The 16,411-nt window shown below is 47.5% G+C and overlaps 1 protein-coding gene across 46 annotated transcripts in view; it reads left to right on the forward strand.

Moving 5' to 3' along the window:
* Positions 1–16,411, forward strand: part of SORBS1 (sorbin and SH3 domain containing 1) — a 227,134-nt gene that overhangs the window by 149,133 nt on the left and 61,590 nt on the right. For 23 of the 46 annotated variants that reach the window (XM_059169350.1, XM_059169351.1, XM_059169358.1 and 20 more), the window contains 6 exons: positions 1,676–1,739; positions 3,472–3,546; positions 3,870–3,932; positions 13,638–13,685; positions 13,811–13,940; positions 16,066–16,180. In XM_059169350.1, coding sequence (XP_059025333.1) covers positions 1,676–1,739; positions 3,472–3,546; positions 3,870–3,932; positions 13,638–13,685; positions 13,811–13,940; positions 16,066–16,180 — 495 coding nt within the window. The remainder of the gene's footprint in view (positions 1–1,675; positions 1,740–3,471; positions 3,547–3,869; positions 3,933–13,637; positions 13,686–13,810; positions 13,941–16,065; positions 16,181–16,411) is intronic. The other 23 variants (XM_059169360.1, XM_059169379.1, XM_059169381.1 and 20 more) reach the window with 2 other exon arrangements.

The following is a 16,411-nucleotide window of genomic DNA, read 5'->3' on the forward strand; positions in this document are numbered from 1 at the left end:
GGGAAAAGCAGGGTGGAACACAGAGCCGTTTCTCTGCAGTAGAACTTCTGAGAATCTTCAGGCCGGTACCTGTTCTAGGGGAGGATGTCGTGGTCAGCGTCTCCCAGTCTCCCTTTTGTGTCCTGCGGAGCATGCTCAGAAATTGCAGGTTCAGGATTACAGAACCCTGGGGAGAGCATGGGGCTCAGGGTTCCTGTTAATGTGTTCAGGAAGAAGTTCCTCTGGCTGGGAGAGACCCTGTCACACGTGGTGAGCAAGAAGCTCTAAGGGAGCCACAGAATGGGTTCAGCTGCCCAGTTGTCCCCCTCTGCACAGGCGCGGCGGCCTCCTGCAGGCCCCCTGGAATTCAAGGGGAGCCTGCCTTTGAAAGTGGATTAGGGTGAACCCCCTTTTGTTCCAGTAACCCCTCAGAACACTAGCTACAGTGTATCTCTCTACGGTCTCCATGTAATGAGTGGACCGTTTCTGGTGTCCCTTTGGAGGAGAAGTATAAACAACCATGGGCTGAGCCTTGGAAGAACTGTTGTCTGGTCCTAAGTAACACTAAGCATATAAGAACAGTCATTCGCAGGAAGGGAGTTATGCTGGACGGTCATTGCCACCGCCGCCCGCGGACTGCGCGATCTCGGCATTCACTCTGCAAGGTGAACGCAGGTAGAATTCCCACTTCATAGATAAGGAAGCAGGGACTCAAGATGATTACAGTCCTTACCCAGGATGGCACAACCTGCCAAACCCACACCCCTAACCGTCACGTGAGGTGACCTTCCCACTCGCCTCCACGCCAGCTCTGTGACCTTGCGCATCGTTTTGACTTTATTCCTCATCTCTAAAGTGAGAGTGAAAATACGTGATCTAATCACCCATCTCTACCCATCCTTGTTTTATTTTCCTCTTAAAACAAAAACAGCTCAGCTTTGGGATGAAGGTGAAACTCTCTGGCCCTCTTCAATCACGCAACTGCGCTTCTGCCGAAATATCTGTGGGGGCATACAGATATTCTTTGCCTCATGTTTCTAGGAGGCTTTACTTCTGCTTAGTTGTCTCTGAAAAATGAAATTGTATGAATGAACACACTTCAAGTGGATCTTCCATTTATTTTTTTCAAAATCAAACATTGTAGCTAGTGTTCTGAGGGGTTAATGGAAATCAAAATTTTTTTTTTTTTTCAAAAAATCCTTTTTTGGCCAATTACTCTGTAGATTCAGGTCTGAATCTCTTGGTCTGGCTGTTTTTTTTTTTTAAGATTTTATTTATTTTATTTTAGAGGGTGAGTGTGTTTGAGCCGGGGAAGGGGCAGAGGGAAAAGGAGAGAAGCTGTGTGTGGAGCCCAACACGGGGCTCGATCTCATGACCCCGAGATCATGATCTGAGCCAAAATCAAGAGCCGGATGCTTAACCGACTGAGCCACCCAGGCACCCCATGGTTTGGCCGCTGTGTCTCAGATGTTTTGCATTTTTTAAAATTTTTTTTTATTTTTTTATTTAATTTTATTTTTCTGTTTTGCGTTTTTAATAACGACTTAAATGTGGGGTCACCAAGATGTATAGAGTAACGTAAGTTTTGGCTTCAGATATTGTTACTTTCCAGAAGCTGTGATTTCATGATCATAGAAGTTCTGAAATGTGCTAACCTTTCCATCTTATTTTACTCTTTGCCTTTGTTTTTCTCTAGAACACCGAGAGATCCAAAGACTGGTACAAGACCATGTTTAAACAGATCCACAAACTAAACAGAGGTACTGATTTTCATTTGTAGAAGCTATGCTGTGTTCATACGTTGACTGTTGTGGTGAGGACTTAAACTTGCTTTGCTAGGATGTCAGAAGGCTGGGCCCTGTGCTCAAATCACTGAGCAGCCTGCCTGAGCCCAGCCATACGCCTGCAGACAAGAGCAGGGAAGGACCGCTTGTGCTCTTCCTCACATGCGGGCTTTGAGGTCAGCTCTCAAGTCCTCCCTCCCAGGTGTTGTGGGATGTAGCAGGTTGAGCCCAGCACTCCGCCTGTGCTCCAGCATCTGCCTGCCCCGGGATGTGAGCAGCTCTGATTCCCACCTGCTTCCGGCTTTAGGTGCAGCTCCCCCACCCCTTGTCAGCCCATGACTGCCTTGTGGGCAGAGCAAGTTGAGAAGGCACTGAACTGGGAGTAGAGAGAACTGGTCTGACCTGGCTTCAGTCCCCCAAGCACTGGGCCAGTCACATACCTCTCCACATTCAGCCCTCTTCCCTTCCTCCAAGGGATGTCGCAGGGTCCAGATGAGAGCAAATTCTGTCTTAGGAAGTAGCATGCATGGTGCACCTGTAAGGTGGTATTAAAATGAAAAATAATCTTCCCCAGCTGGGAGCCAGCACTTGGCAGGTAGCCCTGGGAGCCAGTCAAGAGCTGACACAGCAAAGCCCGCTCAGGCTCAAAGAGAAGCGCTTCGGGATCAGGGTCCCACTGGGCTTGTCAGCAGGTGATCCCGCATGGTGGGAAAACCCTAGCCGGTGCTCGGGCAGCTCATGACCCCAGCAGCTCCCATCCGCCTGCGATGCCCGTCAGCTGGTGGGCAGGGATGCAGCTGCCCCGTGGGAAGGGCACCACTCCTCCCAGGGGCAGTGCATCCTGTCGTTCCCTGGGGCCAAATCCAGTCTGGCCGCCTGGCACAGAGGACACGTGAAGGCAAAAGGAAAGCGTTCTGGTTGGTGTCGGCCTAAACCGCAAGTAACCGATCGCTCTGATTAGCTGCAGATGTCCACTAACTTCACTGGTGCTGAGCTCCTACAGTGTTCACAATGAGCCTGGCTGTGCCTCTCTTCCAACTCTTTCAGAATACCAAGATGTTCAGTGTTTAGTGTTTCTAAACCAAGAGCAAATCCACTGTGGTTGGGTGGATGAGCTCAGTCATGTCAGGGACACCAAAGGCCGGGTCTCTGACTGGGTGATGTCCATTCTCTTGGTCATTTCCTCAAGCCAATGTCCAGCTCCCCCAGCACTCTGTGTCTCTTTCACCTTGAGTCCTGGTTTTTGCAGCCCAAATGCCAAGCCACAGGAGCATATGTGAACAGTCTGTTACTCTGTCCCACGGGCAACATCACTTCTCTCTTGGGAGGGATTAACTAAACCCAAATTACAGTTTCTAAATGAAACCAGCTGCCCTAATGGTAGGCAGAGATGTGCAAAAATTTAAGAATCCACTTGTTTGTTTGGAAACTTGAAGCTTTGTGCTAAATCCTTTTTGCTTACTAGAGCCTGTGTATATGTAATTCTTTGTCCAAGAGGAAAAATGATATTGTCCCTTTAGATGTGTCTCAGTAATTCAGGCAAAAGGACTGGATTTTTTAAAAGCAATTTGAATTTCTTTCATATCACTACTGAAGCTTAGTATGTTCCAGAATTCAAGGAGCCTTAACTGTGTGCAGATCCCTATTCGTTCATTCTCTCCGTTTGTATCTTCCTCTATTCTCTCTCCCAAACCTGTTCCTCTACCAGACACTCCTGAAGAAAACCCTTATTTCCCTACGTACCAATTCCCTGAACTTCCTGAAATCCAGCAAAATTCTGAAGGTACCATAAACTTAGACAGTGTATCTGTTGTCCTAGCCTTAAATTAATTCTTATAGTTCCATTCTACGAATAAGATTTGGCTTTTAGATTTTGTTTTTATAGTCCTTTTTGGTTGGCGAAAATTTTATTTCACTTATTTGCATGATGTGCTATATTAAAATGACTAAGGCCTTCCTAATTCATTAATCTTGTGTTCAGTGTGATGCCGTGTGCTTGAATAACACTAAAGTAGGTAATCATTCAAAAGGGTCACTTGCGGTATTTGTGAGCTCCTCCACTTCATGGTGGGTAGTTTCAAAATCCACTGCTTTTCTCTGCTACAGAGGACAATCCTTACACTCCTACCTACCAGTTTCCAGCCTCTACTCCTAGTCCTAAATCAGAAGGTAATTAAAGGAAACTCACGTGCCTCTCTTTGTGCTGGTGCTGTTACTTTCTTCTTCACCTTGGGTTTTTTTCTGGTGGCTAACGGGCTGTCTCCCAATCATTTGCTTCCCCCAACCTTGTGTTTTGTTGGTTTAGTCTCACTCCTTGCTGACTATATGACCCGAGTCTGTCTGGATGGATTTTAATCCTGTTCCCTTGGAGTTTCCATGATCAATGGGGTAACCAATGTAGCTTAGTTATAATGCTTTGATCATGTGGGGCTCTGGGGCCAGTACTTGGGGTGGTCACATGGTGCTGGTGGCTTAGCAGTGACATGGGGAGCCAGTCATCATGCTGCCAACAACAGATGAGTTACCCAGTTCCCATATGTGCTACAGCCCATCACTGGGCCCCTCTTGTCATAGATTTTCAGGGTGTATCTCCTTGGTAGGGAATTCCCAAAGGGGTGTCCAGGTAAGAGATTCCTTCATGGTGGGAGATGATGTCCCTTGAAAATAAGGGTTTTGGCCACGTTAGAAAATGTTTCGTGAAATTGCTGGCTAGGAATTTGGACCTGCTGGGAAGGATTGCCACACGCGTATCTAAGAGCAAAACGTCTAGGTGTCAAAAAAGGTTTTAAAGGTAGGTTAAAGACACCATCCTTAGGGACGCCTGGGTGGCTCAGTTGGTTAAGCAGCTGCCTTCGGCTCAGGTCATGATCCCAGCATCCTGGGATGGAGTCCCACATCGGGCTCCTTGCTCAGCAGGGAGCCTGCTTCTCCCTCTGCCTCTGCCTGCCATTCTGCCTGCCTGTGCTTGCTCTCTCTCTCTCTCTCTCTCTCTGACAAATAAATAAAATCTTAAAAAAAAAAAAAAAAAAAAGACACCATCCTTAGAATTACCCTCATCCCAGGGATTTTCTGACCTTTGGGTGAGTGACCTAGAAAGAGGGATGTGGAAAGGGGCATACAAGAGGAAATTCCATTAAATGCTCTTCTAGGATGAGATGTTGATCTCTCTTGACTGATTTGATTAATTCTGAGTGTTAGTACAACACATTGTCCTTGGAACTGAAAATAGTGCCGTGGATAAGACATGTCCCGTGTTCTCAAAGGTGCACATCCAGCAGTGAGTTAGACAAGGCTCCTTCCTCGCACCATGTCCAGAGTGGGGGCAGCTGCAAGGGCATGTGTTCAGAAGGCCAAAGGAAAGCTTGCTGGTGCGAAGGAGGTCCTCAGTATATACCTGAGAATGTTGATGAGCGAGGCTTTGGACCATGGTACCATAGTTCTTTCTTAGAGATGCAGCCCTGTCGTGCCCCCTCAGTATTTCTCTGCTCTCATTAGCTCAACAGACTATCCTCCACAGCCCTTTTGGTCATTGGTTAGTTCGTGCGTTCACTCATTCACCAAACTCTTACTGATTACCTCTCACATACAGAAGAATGCCTGTTTTAGTTAAAATACCGGATTCCATTTTGGTTCTCCCTTAGATGTGCTCATCCGTGGTTTCCAACTATTTCATGCCTGATTTGGAAGAAAAAAAGTCTCCCAAACAAACCCAGGCTTGCAGCTCGATGCTGATGATTTCATCACAACCAGTGACCTCCTCACTTCCAACAAGAATCTATTTGCTGTGCGATAAGCTAGTCTTTTTATCCTGGAGTGCAGATTCTAGCCAGAAGCATTGCTTAAGAAACAATTGACTGAACCAAGAGAGGGAGACCGTTTTGTTCTGTTTTTAGGGTGATTTTGACTAAATGCGATTTTCAATTGGTGCTCATTTGGACTTGAGGTCCCAGCACCCTCCTTCTGGGCTCCCTTTTGGGGAAGATGACAAGTGCATGGCAAGCCTGACAGCGTAGTGTCCCATAGGCAGTGGAAGGCTACCTGGAGGAGTCCTGTGGAGAAACACAGAGACTACGTGAGTCCAGAAGAGTGCCATAGGCCTGCCGCAGGCAGTGCCAGCAACTTCCACGGTCAGGCTGGCTGTTGGTCTGAAGACGGGGTTTTGTGGCCACACGCACAGCTGCCACGGTCCTCAGCTGCCACACCTAGCACCCCAGTTAACAATGACGTCAGCTTTTTGCTACAGGTCAAGTCAGACGCTAGAGGGAATTGGGGTTATTTGGCCTTGAGGCGGAAACAGTAAGGGATGATATGGTAACTTGTCACCTATAATGTAGGAAGCAGACCTTAATATTTCTTATTTTGAAAGACCAAAGAGGATGAAATTGTGAAGGATTAAAAAGGGGGGAAAATTAGGTTGAACATAAAAGATTAATAATAACCAAGATGATTAGGCTTTACCACAAGTGTCTAAGAAGTCTTCTTCCCTGGAAAGATTTTAAAAATAGGGTGGATTTCATTGCCCCTGCTCCTGCTAAAGATGACTGAGCCAGACATAGACCACACATATATTCAATCACTTGAAGGCTTTTTACAAATGAAGGAGATGTTTGAGCTAGATCACATTAAAGAATTGGGGTTTTTTGTTTCTTTTTCTTTTTTTTAAGTAATCAGAGATTCTCTGGCTTGTGGTTGTGACATCTGTAAGCTTTGGTAGGTCCCCCTCAGCTCTGTGTTCCTGACAGGTGGCCCTGGGTTCTGCACACCCTTCTTAATGTGGGAAATATTTATGCCTTTCAAAGAAAGATGTTGAGGACAAGTTAGCACGTAGCCAGGGTTCTATCCATAGGTTTTAGTGAGCATTAAAAAATAGCCCATTTTACTGAGAAATGTGAGCTGCCATTCCAGGGTCTGTCCTCTGCAAGGAGACAGTCGTTGCTGCAGGTTTTTTGGTTTCGCTCATCCTCAGAATTTGAAACTAGAATTGTTGGCAATAAACCTATCATAGCCTAGCCTAAGGGCCGCTGCCTCTGTCTCTGTCTGAAATCCTAGTTGTTCATCCAGTATAAAAGAAGATATTTCTAAGTGTCTGAAAGCTGATTCTCCTGACTAGTAAAAGACTCCAGGAAAGTTTGTGTATGCCGGCGTAACAACATTCCACCCACCTCCAACTATAAAGAAAAAGCAAACTTGTCCAGACTTTCAGAAGATAAATAGAGTTATCACACCTTAATCCGTGAAGTTTAAAGTGTACTTGAAAAGAAGCCTGTAAACTCCCAACAGGGAGCAGTCCCTTCTACTCCTTTTGTGATCTTTGAGACCAGGCTGTGGGACAGGAGCAGTTTGCTCTTTGTTTCCTGAGGTAGTTGGGAGAGACTGGGGGGCTAGGGACCGGAGCAAGAGCAGAATGAATTCAGGAGACTGACTTCTTGAAATTTCACTATGTACCCCGGTCCCTAGAAAGCTTATCAAAAATAACTTCCCGGAAACCTTTTGGGAATGACTTTAAGTAAGGCTAAGCAAATGAGTTTTACTTTCTTTTTTTTTCTAACCTTCACTTGACCCACCCTCTCCTCCCCATCATTCCTGCCTCTGTGACCCAGAGCTGCTTGTCTGTGAATTCCATTCGGTTCTCTCTCCTGCAGGCAGAGAGATGTCCTTCTGTAGCCTCTGTGATGTCTGGTCGGAAAGATGGGGGTGGGGGAGGGCGGGGAGAAGGGGCTGTTGAAGTGACCGGAGCCAGCCCCACCCACTGCCGCACCCGGATGTCGAGGGGCTGCTAGGTGGGTCTTCAGACCCCCTGCCCATGGTTTCCTCCTGGGGAGGAAGCGAGAGGGGGCAGGCTGTGCAGGAAAGGCCTCAGACATGCTGCCGTGGACTCGTCCCTGCCTCCCACTTTAGGAAACAGCCATGTGGTGGCTCGGACCTCAGCAGTTCACAGGCGTAATGCTAGCAATAATAATAATAACAACAACAACAGCATAACCACAACAGTGCCTGCCACGACCACCATTTATTGAGCCCTTACTGGATACACAGCCTCACGTGCTAAATGCGTGACAGCTATTAGCTTGCTTCATCCTCGTGGGGACCCCAGGAGGTAAGTCCTCATTTCATCAGTGAAGGGTGTAAGGTTCGGGAAGGCTAAGTAATCTGTGCAAGATCACCCAGTAAGTAGCAGGACCAGGTTTTCAATGCAGATCTCCAGGGCCCTTCCTACTCTGTTCTACAGCACTGCTGATTCCTTTCCCTCTCCTGCTGTGGAGAGACTGACCCTCTCTGACCCCTAAGCCCAGGTGCCAGCGTCTCCCAGGATGGCGTCCGGGGGGGGGGGGGGCGTGTAGTTAAGAAATGTCCCCAAGTGATTTGACGCCAGTACTGAGAGCCACCAGAATGGAGGGGACCACCCTTTCCACCCTCCAAGGAGAAGCTACTCTCCAGTGCAATCCAGGGAATTCGGATATAGAATTTGAGGGGGGCTGCGGGCTCAAAAGAACTAGCCTTCCTACTCTGAACATGCGCAAATGATGTTGGCTCTTGATGGGCTTTGTGTCGACAAAATGGCCAAGCTTATCAAATGATGCCTCCACATCAGCACAAAACCAAGACTCTGGTGTGTTACTCCATGGTGCATGGCCTGTTAGAATACTTCGGGTCATGTCAGGGCAGAGGGCTATCCTATCAGCCAAAGGGGGACGTCCCAGAGACCAGCTTTCCCTCTTGCTTTTGGATGCTGCTTCCTCCACTGTCCGCTGACAGTGACCACTGCCCCCTCCTGGAGGCGTCCCCAGGGTGTGGTGACATACCATGCCACAGTGGTCTGTTTCATGGACCTTTCTCCTCATTCCTAGATGAGGATGCGCCAGGACAAAGATTTAGGAGGCCAATTTCTCCCAGGCACGTCTGTATTTGAGTTAAAGTAATCCTCCACTGGCCTTACAGAATTTCTAAGAATAGCCTTACTTTGCTGAAGTTCAAGCAAATAGATCTATTGTGAAGCTGCCCGGCTGGGCAATGTGTGCCTCCTGCCCCCCGCTCCAGCTCGCGCTGCCCAGGGGAGGCGGGGCCGAGCTGGCGGGCCGGTCACCTTTGCTCTCCTGAGGACAGCCAGGCAGGAGGGCTCCGCCCGGCCAGTGCAGCCTTAGACTGGCCCGCAGGATAGCCGAGAGCTCCTGTTACTCCCTCTCCACCTCCTCCACGGGCTGGGAATGCCGCTGGAGATGAGGACGGTGAGTCTCGCTCCAGCCCTCTGGTCCTCCGCACGTCTTCCTCCTCTTCTTTCCTTCTCTGTCTCATTCTCTTCTCCTTCAGTTCTTTTTTTTTTTTTTTTTTTTCCCCTTTTCCTGTTTGTTTTCTGTAGCTACTCTGTACCCTTTGTTGGTCTTTTTTTTCTTCTTCCTAATCCCTTAAAATTTGCCTTTAACCAGAACCGAAGCAGCTTTGGGAATTTCTCCCTGGGCTCTTTGGACTAATCCTGACCACCCTTGTCCCATTTCTCCTTTTGCTGATTCTTCTCTCCGATCCCACCCAGACTTTGTCCCCACTTCTGCATACATCTTTTTCTTTGGCTGTTTTTATTTGTGGGGTGAGTGTGTGTATCTGTCTTGACCCCTTTATCTTTTGTCTTCCAAAGTGTATGGAACGAAGCAGAAGGAATTAATCCGAGCGGTAGAAAAAGATTGTGTCAAAAATGAGCCCCTGATGTTACAAAAATAATCTTAAGTTTAAATGCCCAAGGAATGTATAAAATTAAAATTTAATTGATAAAGGCAAGTGATTGTGTAAATACTGGTTTTTGTGCATCTTTTTAGTCACTTTTTTTTTTTTAAATAATCATTCTCGACCAGCACTTGTTCCAGTGTTTTTAAGATTGTTATAAATTCTCAAGAAAGAAACCCCCAAATCCAGGAAAAGCCTTTTTTTAGAAATTCATTTAAAGTTGCTGTGGTTGAAAAAGAAATTAAGTGCTTCCCGGCAGTTTTAGGAGAGTAGCTGTCCCCAAATCGAGCCTCCAAAGATAGACTGCCAAAGCCTAGAGGACAGTCACTTGTGTGTAAAATTCGGAGCCCAGCAGGGGCCTTTGGGTTCCAGAAGTGGATTGTTCACCCTGAGTAAATGCTGCTGAGCCTTCGGGCTTCCTGGAAGTCGTTGGCACCGGAAGTTCTGGGTGTCGCTGCCAAGGCTCAGAGGGGCACTCTCAGCATGTGGCTCCACCACGAGCGGCAATCACAAGATCCCAGCTCAGCTGAGCCCCCTAAGGCGCCGCTTTAAGAACCCTTGGAGAAACTGTAACGGCAGGATTTCAGACACAGACAATGCCTGTGCTCACAAACGGCTTGAAAAAAACATTTCATTTACTGCCTCTTAACTGTGCTTAAAAACGTACACTCCGTTTGGCTAACTCCAGTGTGCAGAAACGCAGAAGGGTGATCCTGGTGCCCAGTTTTCCCATTCATCGGTATTTTTAACTTCATATCCATCTACCCCAGCGTGGGCTTGGCCTGCCAGGAGAAGGGAACTAGAGGAACAGCAAGTAGATGACGTAGCAAGAGTGACTCAGTTTTACCCACTGTCTCTAGAAACCAGCAAAGAACTAGAAGTGGTTAACTCAGAAAACTTGCGTAAGGGCCGCCTAGGTGGCTCGGTTGTTAAGCGTCTGCCTTTGACTCAGGTCATGACTGGGATCGAGCTGTGTCTGGGTCCCTGTTGGGTGGGGAGCCTGCTTAACTCTTAAGTTTCTCCCTCTGCCTCCTCCCTGCCCCCGCTTGTGCTCTCTCTCTGTTGCTCTCTCGCGCTCTTTCTGGCAAATAGATAAATACATACGTCCATACATACATACATAAAATCTTTACAAGGAAAAGAAAGAAAATTTGCTTAAAGCATCAAGAAGGAGGGAACGATGCAGAAAGATAGCAAAAGCTTCAAGGTCTAGAAGTCCGTCTGGCCAACACCCTAGTGCGTGACTGGAATTTCAAAACAACAGCCTCTCCTGCCTCTTCCATAATAAAAATGATACCAGAAGAGCCACAGTTTTTCCCAGGATTGGGTAGATGAGGCCGGGGTGAGGAGTAGAACAAAGCCCCGATTCCTGTCACAGGGCTGAGAGGCAGCGCAGGGAAGTGGAGTCAGAAAGACCTTGAGTCCATTCCTGCTTTGTCTTTCTCTCACTGTGTGGCTACGGGCAAATTCTCTAAAGCTCCCCGGGCCTCCTTTTCTTGTCTGTGAGATGAGAGATTTCCTTACCTCCAGTTTTCGTGATGGTTGAGTGAGATGAGGTTAGTAAATTAGCAGCCACTATTTGGCACTTAATGGAAGCTGCTATTGTTTTTATTCACAAGCAGAGGTAGAATTTTCTTATGTTAGATTTCTTTTCTTTTCTTTTCTTTTTTTTAATATTTATTTGACAGAGAGAGGGATCCCAAGTAGGCAGAGAGGCACCCTGCTGATCAGGAGCCCAATGTGGGGCTCGATCCCAGGACTGTGAGATCATGACCTGAGCCAAAGACAGGCTTAAACCACTGAGCCACCCAGGTGCCCCTTATGTTAGATTTCTAAAACAAACACCAATTAAAGTAAATTTTATGTCCCCTGGGACCTGCGGGGAGTCCTCGTGTTTGGTCGAATCTGTGGAACTTCAGTCTGCTGTCTTCGAAGGTGAGCTGAAATCCACATGTTGGACTCGGTCCCGTGGACACAGAGAAACGAAAAGCTTGCTTCCCTAGAGGTGCTCCTGCCCTCTGTTGGCTTAGCCAGTGACACTGCTTTCTCCACCTCTAACAAATAAGAAGTGGCTTTAAGAGTGTTCAGTCATTCTGATGTCTTTTGCCTTCTCCCCCATTTTTTTCTCCTCCTACTTTTCAAAATACATAAATTATTTAACTCCCCAAGCTGTTCTATTTTTTTTTTTTTTTCCATCTTATAAGAACTATTTCTCATTTCCTTCTAACAAATCTTCCAGATTTCTATGTAAGGAGGCTCTGGGAAGAAAAATTTGTTTCAAGAACATAGACTTTAAACATTTTTTGAGTATTTAAATGCCATGTGTCCCTCATGAAAACGTTGCTTCTTACCCCAAGAACCAGGTAATAGTTACAAACTAACCCTGATCTTCCTCACCGTCTACTGTTAGGCTGTCAGTCCATGATTCAGAGATACAGGGTTTTGAGCTAAAATGCGAGGCTAGATTTTAAGTGGTACATACATTGGTTCCTAAGTAAGCTAATTTCTCATTTGGCAGCCAGTGTTTTTCCAGTCAGAGCTCTGCAGTCAGAGCTGATTTTTTTTTTTTTTTTTTTTTTTTTTTTTTGCTTTCTTTGACATCCTGGCAATTTTAGCAGGGTAATCAGAAGTTCTGTTCAAAAACAAAAACAGGCAAGACAAAATTCTTCAGAACGGTACTCTAAAAATACATTTCTGGATCTCAGTTTACCTCTTCCCGCCCTCTTTTCAAAAGTTAGCGTAAATCAGCTTGCACATTTCTTGTATAGCAGGGCAAGTCTTGTTCAACTTTGATGACAACTAGTTCTTATCTTTGAGTGGATGGAGGAAGGGAGGGAAAGATAACTTGGCACTTGATGCCTTTCCTTTATCTGGGCTTGGAGGGGACCTGGGACAGGTGGAAAGAGGAGAGGCTGGAACGAGAAGGGCTCCAGGAGGCATCTGGGCGGCTCAGTCTGTTGAGTGGCTGCCTTCATCTCAGGTCATGGTCCCAAGGTCCTGGGATCGAGTCCCACATCAAGTTCCCGGCTCAGCAGGGAGTCTGCTTTTCCCTCTCTGCCGTTCCCCCTGCTTGTGCGCGCTCTCTGTCAAATAAATAAATAAATATGCTTTTTAAAAGAGGGGCTGCCAGAGAAGTCGTCTTTGAATAATACTGAAAATAATAGCAGTGTTAGTTTTATTTCTCCTTCACAAAATACCCCAGCCTTTCCTGCTCTAAGACTTAGATGTGCAGAGAAACAGGACTTGATTAACACTTAGCCAACATGTGACAGTGGGTTCTTTGGCTTGTGTTTGAAAAATCCGTTTCAGTCAATGTCCGTGGGCTCTCGTTTTGAGTTCAGGGCGGCTGCTTCGGCGAGGGGCTCAGCTCTGGTCTCGGTTCTGCAAGTGTCCGTGTCCTGGGGTTCTCTGTTGAGGGGCGAGTGTCTCACCCTTGCAGAGTAGTCCTACAAGACCTGTGAGTTCAGTCGGTTCCAGAGTCACCATTCAGACCCTGACCTTCTCAGGACCCTCGTAGGGCAGCCCTGCCAGCATGTGCTGTGTCGTGAGGAAAGCAAGCTGCTTGAGGAACTGGGCTGAGGTGGAATCAAAGCAAGGGACCAGGAGGGTCTTCTCAGCCTGTTTCCTTAGCCGCAGCCCCTTTGGTCAACGGTATTGTGCATGGAACTGCCACAGGTAGAACAGGTCCCAGCCATGATGGGCTGCTGAAGCCGTCTCCCCAGCCTCCCCCAGCCTATCCAGTAATGGGACCGGCAGACTCTGGGGAACTTAGCAGGCTAGACCGGAGACATTCAGGGACCTCTCTCTGCCCCTGTTTCCAGCCCAGGCTGGGGACCCTGTGTTCTCGATTTGCTCGTGGAAGTTGTCTTGAGGAGGACCTTTGGCTATTTGTCCCCATGCTTCCTTAGCATCAGGTGGCAGTCAGCCCCCAGGTGTCACAAGTGGACCTTCCGGCCTGCAGGTTGGCCTGCCCTGTTTGGTTGGGTGGGCTCTCAGATGGGGTCTGGGTGTGTGCAGCTTCCGGCCCTGGGCCATCTCTCTGTTGGGCTTCCGGTGTGGCCGGACACCGGCGCAGAACAGGGCAAGTGGGGGGACATGTCACCTGGTTTTCTTACCTTAGCCGGCTTGCTCCTGATTACGTTCTGTTTTGTTCACTAGATGATGATTCAGATCTGTACTCACCTCGGTACTCCTTTTCTGAAGACAGTAAGTGATGTAGAATTTTCTGCTTGCGGGGGAGGAACAGAGGGTGGTGGGTGAGGAAAGACATCTTCCTGTCTTTGATTTTCCTCAGTCTTTGCAAGTCTTTCGTCCCCACTTTTCTTCTCCAGCAAAATCCCCCCTTTCTGTGCCTCGCTCAAAAAGTGAGATGAGCTACATCGACGGCGAGAAGGTGGTTAAGAGGTCGGCCACGCTTCCCCTTCCAGCCCGCTCTTCCTCACTAAAATCAAGCCCAGAGAGGTAAGTGCCTCCTACCCACAATCAGCTCTGAGGGTTAGGGCTTCCATCCCCAAGCTACCAGGGAAGTGTCCTGTCTTTGCTGGGTCAGGCAGCTGTAGAGGCAAGAGTCGTGCAAACCTGATTTTGAATCCCTGTGATTTATTCTGAGTCTCAGTGTCCTCATCTGTTAAATGGGGTTGCATTTTACATTCATAGCAATGCTGCGAGGATAAAACAAGGTAATGCATCTAACGTTTCCAGTAGTTTCTGGCTCCCCAAATGGGGCTTAATGAACACTGGCTGTAATTATCATCACTTTACCCTTCTCACAAGAGGAATCTTAACTGTAAAATTTGTCATTCATACTCTTTGTGCATTCTGACAGGTCCATACCAGAGAATATAATTTTAAAATGACACCACTTATGTTTTTTGCAGACTTTATTTATTTGAGAGAGAGAGAGAAAAAGAGAGAACGCACATGTGTGTGTGCAGGCACACTCTCATGAGTGAGTGGGGGAGGGGCAGAGCGGGAGAGAATCTCAAGCCAACTCTACGCTGAGCACAGAGCCCGATGTGGGGCTTGAGCTCAAAAACCATCCTCAGACCATGACCTGAGCCGAAATCAAGAGTCCCACGGATGCCTAACTCACTGAGCTGCCCAGGCACCCCAAAGCCACGCCTTTTGATGCTTATCGTGGAAAGATAAGGCTTGAAGTGGTTCTGATGGTGGTGTCGATCATCTCCTCGTGGCTGTGCTGAATGACCTGTTTTTCTTCACCGAGTTCTTATTCCCGACGGAGCAACCTTTGTATGCCATCTGGAGGGGTGTCCCACGCATCTTCGGGCTTCCTCTTTCACCACTTCCCAACAAGGCTCTGCGCACACTGCAGAATTTTTTTCCCTCTATGTACACACTCAGTTTCACACCTCCATACCTTCTCCATCTTCACAGACAAATGAGTGGCTGAGTCCCACACATACATGACAGTATCTGCCTGAGGATTTTGATAATTAATTTGAAAGGAAGGCTGGGTATATACCCTTAAGTCCTTGTGGGTACACACTCAGGTGCATTCATCAAGCATCTGCTGGGTTCATTCTGTGCGTGGATTGAACCAGATGCTGTGGGGGGATGGAAGCATATACAAACCATAGTCCCTGCCTTTGAAAAGCTGATAGCTTTGCGGGAAAAAGGGAATTATACTCACAATGCAAAATGCAATACTGTTCATGCCTTAAAAATGTGTCAGCAGGGATGCCTGGGTGGCTCAGTTGGTTAAGCCACTGCCTTCAGCTCAGGTCATGATCCCTGGGTCCTGGGATCGAGTCCCACATTGGGCTCCTTACTCAGTGGGGAGCCTGCTTCTCTCTCTGCCTCTGCCTGCCACTTTGCCTGCTTGTGCTCTCTCTTTCTGACAAATAAATAAATAAAATCTTAAAAAAAAAAAAGTGTCAGCAACTTCCAAGGGTTCATGTATCCTCTAGAACCCATTGCTGGCTCAGGTTAGGTATCTGTACCCAAGGCTGTGATTTGGGTGACTACTGGGGCAGGGTGTGGATTAGGGACAAACGTGGTTATCAGTCGCGAATCACGTTTATTCAGTGCTTACACGGTGAGCCTGGTGCTCTGCCAAGTGATTTGCATGCACTGTCTCATTTAATCCTTTCGCTATTCCCATTTTTCAGATGAGGAAACCAAAGTAGCCATGGGTGAGGTGCTTGGCTCAGCTCGCCAGGCTAGCGAGTGTGGTAGCAGGGACTGGAACCACAGCTGATGAGCTCTGGGACCTTCGTTCTCTCCCACCACACTAGTGGGAGTGGGAAGAACAAGCACATTCCAGGAATGATGAGCCCGAGAAGAGAGCAGGCTTTGCCGCTGCCGCTTCCCAACCTTCTCCTCATTCTCTGCACGGCTGGTGCCCGGCTTTGAGCGGGGGACGCCTCGAGCCCTCTTGTGAAGCCAACGCAGAGATGTAACTGGTTATTTTGAGAAGGAAACCAGCGCCCCTAAATGCTTCGCACAGAGACCGATTTCATGCTTCAGATACAAAAACTCCTTGATTAGACTGTAGTCAGCCAAAGTCAGACCCTGTCGGATGCCAATTTTCATGAAAATAACTCTAATAGGATTTTTTTTCCTCCAGAAACGACTGGGAGCCCCCAGATAAGAAAGTGGATACAAGGAAATACCGCGCAGAGCCCAAAAGCATTTACGACTACCAGCCGGGCAAGTCTTCTGTTCTGACCAACGAAAAGATGGTAATGTGTATATTAAAGTTCTTTTGTCTCCCCTGCTGTGTTCTTTAATCCGGATGCCTTGGGCGCTTGGATTACATTCTCTTCCCCTTGAGACAGACTTTTGCTATGTTTTGAAGACAAATGAAGAAATGAAGTATTTTTACCCTTTTCATTTCTGCAGGTGTTGATAAAATAAGTCCTGAGAGTCTGCTTTGGAAGAAGCCGTATTGTGTTTTGTTGTTCTTTTTGTGC

This window comes from Mustela lutreola, chromosome 4 (genome assembly GCF_030435805.1).
Source record: "Mustela lutreola isolate mMusLut2 chromosome 4, mMusLut2.pri, whole genome shotgun sequence".
NCBI lineage: Eukaryota > Metazoa > Chordata > Mammalia > Carnivora > Mustelidae > Mustela > Mustela lutreola.